We start from the raw sequence: 12,811 nt of genomic DNA on the forward strand, positions 1-12,811 counted from the left end.
TATTTATCTACTTAAGTTACAAGGATATGCTAAAACAAAATATGTAGCATGCGATACTATATAAGGAATCATCCTATAGCATATTGTCGACTTGAAAAAATAAAACCACTTGTAAAGATATACAATGTATTATAATTTTATAATGGCTTATTACCTTTATGTATTTATATGCATTTGTATGACTGCTTCTGTTGAGATTTCTTTATATGGCGAGACTATTTGTTAGTAATTTTTATGCTACCACATATAGATAATATTATAATGCTAATTTCATTGATATCAATGGTCAAATTTTTAATTCACTGCAATTATTTCATACTACCAAGGATATTGAATTAATAGTATCTAATTTATATTTAATTAAGAACTGTTACACATAAGAAATTGTGTCTTAATTCATATTGTTAAGCATCTCCAATATCGTCGTGCCATTATCATGACAGCCTTTCTGAAATATCACTTTGCGGAAACCCATGTGTGTGTTTCGTAACGTTTACATGATATTACGAGCTGTCAAAACGATAATAATAAGGAAGAAGTCACTGCTATGTGGCTAGTCGATTTGCTTTCGGGTTCACAGAATATTACGTCGAAATAAACCTATTTTATTTTGTTTTAGAATTGGCTTGTGCGGTTTTGACAATCCGATGAGAGACCAAAAAACTGAAGAATTTAAAAGACACATTGGTCACGTAAGTAATCCCATTTGATATATAAGTTGAATCCACTGAACATGCCTACTTACCTAAGCTATACTATACTATACTACACTATTCTAACACTAGCTTTATCTTATAATACACGTTGACGACATTTACAAACGCTTTTAAAAACCTAATCGAGAAATATGTTAAATCGAATTATGAAATAATTTTCCTCTTTAATTCAATTTATTTACATTATTGTTTTTTATTATTACCTCTTGTATACGGATCATATTGTTAATTATTTACTTGAATGTTTCATAAATATCAATATGCATTTGCTGTATTGAATATAAGTTGTATTTAAAAATATACATTTATTCTTGAAAATGTTCTAAATCATATTTTAATAACTAATTAATATAAACTAATTATAACTGTTACAATATATCAAACATATTGTTCTCCGTATAATTAGTTATATAATAATCTTTAACTATATCAATTGTACACAGTACAGAAACCGAGTCCATTACGATAAAACACTTCTTCTAAGAAAAGTGCCATCCAAATATGAAACAGGACGTAAATAATTTAATCTTATCTCAATATTAATGAAGTATCCCCCGTAACCTAGCAGTGGATATCTCAAGAAACGCAAGATACAGGCTACTGGGACAAATCTTCGAGTCTTAAATGGCAATTAAAAAAAACTTTGCGTGTCCCCAGACAATATACGCTTTGTACTTGAATAAATTCAGCTTGGCTCTAATTATATTTATTAAGTACTTTTGTTTATACGAGCCATAGACGATGAATACAAGGTTGCTGAATATATACAATTTAAAAATGAACAAAACAAATATAAACTATCTTTTCTACTCCAAATTTGTATTGCTCCATGAGTAACTAATTCGATAAAATAATAGCCATATTACATTGAATTAAATTTGAGATTTGTAACAAAATAATTATATTAAAAATATTATATAATTAAAAAGACCAAACTAAGTTCTAGAATAACTTTTATATCACAAAATAGGATTACGTTCACATAAAATAAAAATATGAGCGGTTAAAAAACATCCATTCTATATCTCTCACAAATCACTCTGACCATCAATTAATCATTGGCATCTTCTAGTTATCTATCTTCAGTAGTACTACTTCAGTATATGCGACTTTTGTATTTGCAGGGTGTGAAAATAAAGATGGACGACGCTGGTAACATTCTGATTAAACGAGTGTCAAAATGCAATGTGTACATTAAAAGTACCGGGCAAGACGATGAGAATGCTATAGGAAACGAAATATTGAAACTGCCAAATTCCGCTTTAGAACCAGATAAACCTGTCAAGTTATTTGACATGAAGAAATTCCAGTCCAACGTGAACAGAGAATTGAGAAGAGCCTATCCAGATCGTAGGAGGCTGGAATGTCAATGTCTTAGTGCGATAGCATTCGTTAAAAATGACCAAGAACTTTTGGAATGTCCCATTTGGGTTCTAATAATAAATGTCGTTGCTATGGATATGTTGAAATCAAAATTACCACCAGGTACGTATAAATTTCAATAATTAACCATTTCAATCTATTAGATAGTTTAAATATTAATCCACGTTTTTAGCCTCTAAGTGTAAAAATAATATGTATATAATTATAAAGAAAAACTTAAAAGGTAAAACTTGAAAGTAAATGATGTAAAAAAGGGCAATAATAACAGCGTCGTTGTGTTAGAAATACATGAAAAGCGTAATAATGCCATATAACAATATGTAGTTAACATATGATACAGAAAAATGGCAGAAGTCATATATCTTTAAAATAAATATAATCGAAATGCAGGTACTGCATTGTACCAGTTGTTGTAGATACATCGTAACAAATTCATTATGATCGCAAATCACTTTTTACAAAAAATATTCCTGCCATTTAAAGCAATGCCTCATTTTTTAAAAGAAGTTGTACCGAACCACTGAAGTATTACCACAAGAGCTGCTGTTCATTTTTTTCTGTCTCTTTTTGTTGTATATAAGCAGAGTAACTACACCAGCTATATTATTATTACGATTTATATGCTCAGGTTTTAAGAATTATACATGGTGACTCTCTCTGGTATTCAAACATTCCACAGTAACCTAGTTCTGGTGGATACGTGATTTATTGTTGTAAGTTGAATACCAGTTAATTTTAAAAGAAAACTAAAAATATGGGACCAGTTATCATATCAAAATGCTAAATGGCAATTGCTGATTCTTATTAGACAATAATATGATACCGTAAAGTTTCAAATAGAAATGAACGTAGTGAGGATTTTTATGGTACATTTTATATTTCTATTTACAACAATAACCTACTATATCAACATGGAAATGTAAAACCAGTGATTGAATTGATGCCAGTCAATTAATATGAACTTTATTATAATAGTAACATTTATAGGAAACCATAAAATAATTTGAAAATTATTCAAGGCTGAATGGAATAGTATTGATTTCCTTAAATCTAGATATCCAAGATTTTGCTGCGTGTCTCTCAATAATTCTCACCCTGTACGTAGTCAGTATAAGATTTTAAAATAATCTCGATTAACAAAAAAAGCTATGTCTAAAAAAACCAACCATTTTGCTATATTAAAATATACTGGCATGTACGCGTTCTTGTGTGTGTTTAAAGCGTCATACTTCTGATTAGGCGATGATAAAGTAATGCCTACCGAATGTTTATTATAATCGGGTAAAAGATTTATTGCAAGCCACTTTAAAAGCGTTAAAAAAATCAACAAACACCCGTTGTTTTAATTAGTACGTAGTGGGTCAAAACGTTATTCCTTTTTACTATCATGATACGATGTAGTGTAATCTACTAATTGGAATAGTTGATACCAACTTTTTTATTTGAGCCACTACTTGTAATTAAAAAGGGAAAAAAACAAGTTGCGGTACATCTGATTCATATTTATCGATATGTAATTTATAAACTCAGTAATAACTAAAATGTACACAATGAATTACAGAAGAACATAGATGAATAATCGCCAATATCATTGATTTAAAAGTTTACATTATTTTTGTCTTATCTTATTAGCTTATATTATAAGCTAATATATATATATATATATATATATATATATATATATATATATATATATTACCTACCGTAAATATAATAATGAACTTATCTTGAAATCAACATATAATAATGCGTTGTTGTCATAATTAATTGTTTTATAATAAAAATTATTCCTCTATATTTTTATAACCAGTATTAGATCCAATTAAGTTTAATTTAAATGTTCATATTATTTTTTAATATATTTATTAAGAAGCTTAAACTGCAAAGCGATGTATCGTTCGTACTACGCAAAGCTATAAGCAAATCTATGATTGTGTGTTCTTTCTTAACATCAATTTCAACATAATGTTTTTTTTATTTGATTACATAAGTATCTATTGTTTGTCCAAAAATTACCGCGTGAGTCGTGGATTCTCCTGATTTTTTCTTTTCTTTTTAATCTTTAATCTCGTTTACATGAAACCAAATTCTATTATTTCTGTGATAATAATGAGAGAACCGACATGACGTCTAAAAAACTGTCAAAATACCTGCTTAGGTTTTTGTAACGGTTCTAGAAGGGTAGAAGTAGTCCAGTTAATTGTAAACATAAATTAAGACTGATATTTATCAAGAAAAATTAATATCACAAATAGTTAATGATGTAATCAAGGTTATTTGAATGTAATTTATGAGTTGAAAGCTTTACGTTCGTTAGAGTCAGGCCACCCTAGAAAATTTTTGTTCAAACATTTTTTTCAAAGTAGAAAATTAATTACTTTGTGTATATTGTTTGTAGTTCAACGTGTTATGGATATTAAAAATCGTCCTCGTATTCCTATACCTGACGAAGATCCTTACAGCATCGCTGGCAATGGAAGTGGTTCATCTGGAAGCTCGGGCTTCGCTGGAGGCAGTGTAGCCGCCACCAGGGAACAGCTGTTAATACAGAGCCAACAACACGCCCAAAGACGTGGTGACAAACCTCCTAAATTACCACCAAGAGACATGTATCCGCATGATATTCCTAAGGTAAGAATGATTTGAAGAATTCCATGTACAAATTTAATATGAATCAATAACTCGGTCATTTATCAAAATTTGCGTTTTTACCGGCTCAACTATTTACGACCTTTAATATTATAATATTAATAAATTTCATCCGAAATGAAGATTGATATCAATGTGTTTCAATTTCGTTTTAATGTATGTACATACATTAATGGAACATCGTGATTTATTCGTAAAAATAAAACAATTTTGCTACCTCGGATTGCCACAGCGTGAAATATTTTTATAGGCGCAACAATCGGAGTTATTTATTAGACCATAATGGGCCATGAAAATGTTTAAAAACGCCATAACCCGTATCATCATCTATCCAAGATCATATAAAATAACAATACGAATAATAAAAAACAGAACAAGATAACAAATTTAAGTTACGAGTGGTCTCTATAATTTTGTTGAAGGTCGAACATAAAATATACTATGCAAATTTTATCATAATTAACCGATAAAAATAAAACCACCCATTTCAGACGAGATTGTTAAGAACATGCATGCTCAATACATTAGTTTATTGATCAGCTTCAATAACAAAACCATGCATTATAGAGCATTTGTTATTCAAAAATCTAAAATACGATTTATCGAGTTGTCTCTAGTCCATATATTATTTATGTTATTTACAAATAACGACGTAATTTTCACTTTTTACCTTCTGCTTACTAAAAAAAACAATGAAACAAAACTAAAAAATGTTACGTATATTAAAGTCCATGAAATAAGAAGACTTCACATCTTCTTCACGTCGACTTCATGTGATGCAGATTCAGAAAACTAATATTTTATATTGATTCACATAATTATACATAAAGAAAATAGTAAATTGGTACTATAATAAAAAAACATGTTTATCTGAAATCTTTCGGCCTGGAATAAGTACTAATTGAAAGGGGTGTTAAAAAACATAATTGTATACTATAGTATATAAAGAATACTTTCTGACAACCTCGCATAATTAACAGAGATAGAGAGAATGAAATTTTCAGACAAGATTGTAAAATCCGATAGGGAAAGCCACTCCAATCACGCCAGTAGCCAGTTTAGGTAACACTAGATATCTTTTGGTGTGGTCTCTAAGTTAGTCACATACTACTCGGTACTGTTTAAATACAGAACACAAAAAGCAAGGCATAAGCAAAAGTGATCCAAATAAGTTGATCAGCCATTGAACTATAATATTAAGTTAATCCTACTTCATAAATATGGTATCCGGGTGTTTCATTAAATATTATATATCAAACATAAGGACAGTTTGGGATTTATGGTTTTTATTTATATCTAAAAATAAATAGTTGAAATTAAAAATAGTTTTACATGTATTCCAGTAATTAATTTATCACTAGGTTGTATCCAAATAAAACACTAAAGGCAACATTAGGGATTATATAAGACAACTTAATAGAAAACGAAATGAAGCCGCTACTATTCAAAAAGTTCATTGACATTAAACAATATTGGCACGTAATTCCTATTATTTCCACTGTATAAGCAATCAATTGTCCTATCAGATTATAGAGCATCTTTAGGATGACAATGAACTATCAAAAATCAAGCTTCAAGAACTAATTTTAAATAGTGAACTCGTTTATATAGAGAACTGTTCCATATATGTCGATCATTTTTGTTACATTGTCTTTTATTTTAGTTTTAAACACATTTTTAATCTTAATGTTGATTTAAAACCTACTACTCCACCTACTACACTTATATTGTTTATTAAATTATAGCGCCATTTGGCGTAAAAGTTATTAATATTTGGAGTTAAAATAACATGAAGGTGTTTTGAGGCGCCCTGAAAATATATTGGAAAACGAAGAAGTGTTCTCATCATTATTTGATATAGGCTTTAAATTTGGTAGGTTGAAATAAAAGTCGAATATCCTAATGCCACAAAGACCTCAAACTCCCCTTAAAAAATGTTGCCTAAAGTTCCATCTACTGAAAATAATATGTTATTAAATTATACATTTTTAAATTAGTCTAGATCTATAGCATACCAACACTAGGATATGTCAGCAATAGTAATATCTTAATCATTCAGATATTTCAAAAATGGGATCTTTAGACGAACATTGTAAACCAGACCATAACAGCAGTTGAACGGTGATACGAGCAGAAATGCAATTGAGATTAATAAAGATTAAAATCAGTTCAGAACAATCGACAATTCCAATTTAAAAAAGCACTCAAGAGGGTGAACCACTTTAAGCTAACAGACAATAGTTTTTATGCAATTAAATTAATCACTAAATTACACTTATTTATCTATTAATATATTAGTTGTGAGCCTATATACTCATTTGTTGAAATTTGTCAAATATTGTTTGGTGGCAGAACAAAATTGATTAAATTATAAATGAATTTTAATGCTGTAAGAAACGCGTGTTGTTTAAGACCTTACTTAAACGCTCGCTAATTTTACCCTTTCACTATTGAATAAATTGTTGTATTTAGAATTATTTCTCGGTTAAAGTAGCTGAGTCCATGAATCCGTTTACTTTATATAATCTCTTCTTTTACCGTTGATCGAAACTCCAATAATATAGGGTTATTCACGCAATAGCTTCATTAGAAAATATTTACTGAGATAGTCCTCTCAATTAAAATAGCATTTTTGTACAAAAACAACTCCAATATAAAATGGTATTATTAAGTTTAATAACCCAGGATAGTTTATTTCATCTTACTATTATTAAAGATAACATTGAAAAAAAAACTGAAAAACTTCACTTTTATGGAATTAGATTCGATTATTTTCCATTCTTAAATATAAGTAATTAACAATAAAACACACTATTTAATAATTTTTGAAATAATTGATAAACACTTTATATACTGTATTTAATGAAAAATAGAGCAAACGTCGCGAAATAATAGAGCAAGTTCATTGTTTACTATTTTCCATAAATATAATATTCTAATATAACTCTAATATCACGCAGTGCCTACTTATACATTGAGTTTAATTATTGTAACATTATATTGATACCATAATCTCAGATATGTGTTTAAACATTATGATTATTTAATAATTATGATCTTTTTGGTTTTTTTTTGTGCTATAATGTGAGAAATGATGGTAAGAATAAAATATTCTCTCTTATTATATTCACCATTAACTTTGTTTAGTTTTTAATTAAGTATACTTTAGAATTAATAATTTGACAACGAAATAGAACTAAAATTCACTTAATATTATTGACAAATTTTGAATTTTGTAATTTATAACGATTTATTCTTTTATTTCGTTCCGGTAAAATATGTAAGAGAGGAGAAAAAACCAAGACAAATTGTATTAACACCGAAAACAATAAATAATCTCGTGGCTTTTAATTGCAAATATTTAGTATTGATTATATTATACGAATACCTATTACAGATATATAAAAAGTTGGGTTTTTTAACCATTTTGTGTAAACGGTTTTACAATATCAACATTTCTCGAAAATCACTTTTTTCCTTGTGGTTTCGGATTTTAATTTAATCTAACATAAAACATATTTGAATAATTATAGGAGAAAACCATATTGTTATAATTGTTATTCAACTGTACAATAATAAAATGAATCAAGTTTTATTACCATTTTATTAGTGTGAACCTATCAAAATATTATTACAACCATTTTTAAAGAATTTTAACATTTAATGAACTACATTTTATATTGTAATTATATATAAACGGATTCAAAAGGAATGAACAATACGATAGTAACATAAAGTAAATCCATAATACCTATACTATACATTTTCAAACAACAAAGCTAGAAATCGAAGAATAAAAATCAATATACCGTAGGATGGAAAATAAAAACATTTTCTAGTTGAGATATGTTGTACCAATAAATAGCCACCCATCTAAAGGTGCAAACAATTCTCGAATGCCATAAAAATAAATATTCAAATGCTTGTAAAATAAAGGCATATCACATCAGAAATACATATTGCATTATTGTAGATGTATTGAAAGTAAAATTATTTTGTAGATCTCGAACGATACAAAGCTTGTCGCTTACTTGGTGTCTCCTCCTATTTATCGGTGAAATATTATTTTAATACTCAGATAGTTTTTCAACTACAGGGTGGAATACCAGACGAAGCAGGATATTAAGTTTCTAAACATGTATCTCTATTACGACGCAACATATCTTTTCTCATATACTACATGATAAACCTTGATCATGATAAGTTTTGTTATATTATAATGAAACTACAATGAATAAATATATATTTGAGATATTGTAACGGATGTGATTAACACCTTTTTTATTGCATGACCCGTTTCAGTCAGAAACGTTACGAAACATTGACGTCACTTAACGTTTCCATTTTCGCATTGTAGCGCCTAAACTTTTTGGTGCGCTTCGGTTTTATTTGGATTATTTATCAAAGTGAAAAGTCAGTTTTATGCTATTAATGGATAGAAATGATAGCTTACCTATGATCAAGCTATATCGGTGCCTTGTAAGATTTCCACATTTCGACACACACAGAAGACCACATTTTGTCTTAATTTTTTTTCCTTTTTTAGTTTATAAAACATTTTTAGTTTAGTATGTCTAGTTTTTACTATTTTGAACGTCGTTTTTTTTCCAAATCTATTTTAACTTTTATTAAGTATAAATACGTAGAATTGTCATAGAGTTTTTCAAAAGTACTTATCATGACTATATGAATCGAAAAAAAACGGACGTGAATATTATTTTAAATAATCTTGCTGCACCTACTAATGAATATCGATAAACTAATTGTTTAAATTCTATTTTCATGACACCTACTGTTGTTATCTAGGTTACTATATTCGTTTGTGTAATGTTAATGTTTAGGTATGGTATTCTAAACAGTGCCGGTATCATCGTTACGAACCCTTTTTTTATCATTTCGGAATAAAATCATTTCCACGCCCATAATCTACCTTATTAAATGCTATAAACTTTATCTGCATAATTAATGAATGTATTTTGACGAATATTTTAATATAAGCAAAGTGATGTAGAGTAAATTAAAATATGATGGTATCCATATTTCCGTATCATGAATTCGCACTCTATATTCGTTAGAAACGATTTTAGTTCTATGCAAATTACAATTAGGTTAGTAACTTTCACTAAATATAATCATACATTTCTTAATATTGTTATCTATTTGACAGTGAAATGAATTTTATTGATTGTGGATGTTTGGAAATTAATATTAATTAAAAGCGAACAAATATCAGTTTCGTTTTATATTAATGAGTTTGCTTTTCTCAATGGATAATAAACCATATATGAAGTAAATATTCTACAGATTCTGAGAGTTTTTAAAAAGAAAGGAGAAAATATTTGTGTAATCTGTTTGGCTTACATACGTTATTTAAGCATTTAATTTTTTTCATCTGAAATGTTATATTTTCCCTGTATTCCGAGATGAATTTCAAAATGATTTTACACAAAAGTATTATAGATAGCCAAACAACAAGTTAACTAAATATATCAAATACTGATAAATAGTAAAATTTGTTAAAAGTCACCTCGGTTTAATTGTAATTTGAATTCTATTTTTCAAGGTCTTTTTATTAAAAACTCACCATAAATAACTGAACCGTCATCTTGCCTTTATATTCTAAATTCATCCATTATGAGCCTTTTTATACGATTTATTTTCATTTTCCGTCAAATTACTTTACAGATCTGAACATAGACAACCTAAAATATAACCACAATTTGAGAAAAGTAATATTAAATGCAATCTGATTTCTTTACAGCCCGACTATGACGACCAAGATGACCAGAATATGATCAAGTCATTTTCTTCTTCTAGGAACAACAAAGAAAAGTCAAAAGATAATAAGAAATATGGTAATATTTATTAATTAATTTAATGAACTATTCAGATGACTTTTAAAATTAACGTAATTTTGTTTATATAGATGATCCATATTACTGCGGGTTAAGAGCAAGAGTACCAAATTTTGCCAAATCCAAAGCAAAAGAATCAGTCCCATCAAAACGATACTCCATAACCCAACAACAACAGCAAATGCTGGTGCATCATCAGATGAACATGAACCACCACCAAATACATCCTCACTCTATGTGGCATGCCAGAAGTTATGAAAGTGGAATAGGTAAGAGGAATATATCAAATACAATTATGAAATTAAATATCATAGACTTTCGTTTCAGACTCTGATGCTATGGAATCTCCTTATAATCAAATTTATGGACGATTACCAATACCTACTAGGAATTATATACCTCCACAACCCCGCACAATGTACATTGGCGAATGGGATTGAGTAATTGATAATTTGTTGTATATTTAGTGGATAATTTTTAATCAAACTACATATTAATTATTACCATCTAAACACTTTATGCCGTATAACCGACTGACTTTTTGGTTTTTTTTTTATACATTTATGAACATCTGGTACATTTATATACTCGAGTAGATATATGATTAAGTGTAGTTTTAATAATATATTATTTGTACATATTTATAAGTTAATATTAAGACAATAAAAGGCAATATTATCTTTAAGGACAACTAGCAAAAATAATAAGTGAAATACTCAATATATCATAGTTTAATTCATATGGTGAGTTATCATATAATTTTTGTATGTTATAGTAACATATATGTTAATGTCTTGAATAATGTGATTACATTTAGTAAATACTTTAACAATAATTTAATGAACGTTTGTATAGACCCTTTTGTATATTCATTAGACATTTTTCTAATTTATAAAATAAATGGTGATGGTAGATATTATACATGTTTTATTTATTTTTCCTAGCATCTATCACATCAATATTAATATTTTATTTAATGTATAGTTAATCTCCATTCATGAAATATTTTGGCATAATGTATATTATAATATGGCAATAAGGTATATTAATTTAAATAACGGTCACTTTATTATAATCATTTAAATTCATTAATACTCCCATTAGAATCAATCAGTCTGCATCTACAACACTTAGACCGAACGAACAGACATATGCGTGGTTAGTGAATTTCGCTTTTTTAGTACCTTATCATCAATGCGTACTCGAATGAAATGTTCAAAATATAGCTCCATCCTTTTGAAATTTATTACACGATATACATTTCTGTGTTACTTATTTGCTCCTGGCGGTTATATAGATAAAACAAGAAAAATGACAGAGCTTTAATCTTATGTCATCAATCTATTTCACATATATTCTATTAACTACATCATAATTTACATTATTTAAAAAAACCCAGGATATCCCCTTTAAAAACCTTTTACCTTTTGTTAATATTTTTAAATACCTACAATGTTAGAACTTAAAAAGTGTAAAAGTACACAATATGACTATTTTTCATTCTTACTTTACAATAGTCTTCAAATAAGTTCAATTTTCATATTATTTGATATTATTGATTTGATATCCTTTGTTCCATAGCAATCTACAAAATTAGTGTTACTAATTTTAACATTTTACTAATAATTCATACCTTGCATCTAAATAATTTTAGTATATTTTTTTGCAAATTATTTGTTGTTGATTTGATGCATTGATGAAAAAAAGGCTAAACGTAGCCGAACTCCCTCGGCACGCATGTGATTTTTGTGAATTTGCCATTATATGACAAAGAATTTTGCTTATATATGAGGTTCCTAAGATTCTACCAGATGGCGGGGTAAGGTAATTCATCGACTTGTTTGGGTAAGTATCCAATAGATGGCGCTATGTCAATAGTTCTGTAGGAATGTTCGTCGGGTCGGTCAGTCGGTCGAAATGTGTGGCTGGCGCTACTATTATTTGTCAGAACACTCACTACTATTTTTGGAAGGAATTTGCACGAGAACTGCAAACACTGATTGAAGAAATACTTTTTATTTTTAATATTAAATTATACATGTGGTCGACGGGATAATTGAAAGGATATTATGTTAGGTAGAGGAAGTACGGTAGCGTTGTGGAAGTGGTACTATTACAAGGGGACGGAGAAAAGAAAAAGAGAGCGAGACGTCGCAGGGATATTCTTTTATAGCCTGGAACTGCATGGTATCAATCCACCGGCGTTGT

At 28.4% G+C, this 12,811-nt stretch overlaps 1 protein-coding gene and 1 long non-coding RNA gene across 5 annotated transcripts in view; one reads left to right on the forward strand and one right to left on the reverse strand.

Annotated features, from left to right (window-relative positions):
- exp (expansion) overlaps nt 1–11,520 on the forward strand; it is a 62,067-nt gene extending 50,547 nt beyond the window's left edge. For 2 of the 4 annotated variants that reach the window (XM_076405436.1, XM_076405440.1), the window contains exons 4-9: nt 620–692; nt 1,841–2,201; nt 4,498–4,730; nt 10,510–10,603; nt 10,675–10,872; nt 10,918–11,520. In XM_076405436.1, the coding sequence (XP_076261551.1) occupies nt 620–692; nt 1,841–2,201; nt 4,498–4,730; nt 10,510–10,603; nt 10,675–10,872; nt 10,918–10,937 (979 nt within the window). In that variant the 3' untranslated portion in view covers nt 10,938–11,520. The remainder of the gene's footprint in view (nt 1–619; nt 693–1,840; nt 2,202–4,497; nt 4,731–10,509; nt 10,604–10,674; nt 10,873–10,917) is intronic. The other 2 variants (XM_076405435.1, XM_076405439.1) reach the window with 1 other exon arrangement.
- Nucleotides 11,521–11,932: 412 nt separating this feature from the next.
- Nucleotides 11,933–12,372, reverse strand: LOC143197192 (uncharacterized). Its single transcript, XR_013005942.1, has 3 exons — nt 12,237–12,372; nt 12,111–12,188; nt 11,933–12,050 (listed from the first exon to the last, which is right to left on the reverse strand). It is a non-coding gene; the product is annotated as an uncharacterized LOC143197192 (long non-coding RNA).
- Nucleotides 12,373–12,811: the final 439 nt, after the last annotated feature.

This window comes from Rhynchophorus ferrugineus, unplaced genomic scaffold (genome assembly GCF_030347505.1).
Source record: "Rhynchophorus ferrugineus isolate W39M unplaced genomic scaffold, kcgeb_rfMv2 rfM5, whole genome shotgun sequence".
NCBI classification, from domain to species: Eukaryota; Metazoa; Arthropoda; class Insecta; order Coleoptera; family Curculionidae; genus Rhynchophorus; species Rhynchophorus ferrugineus.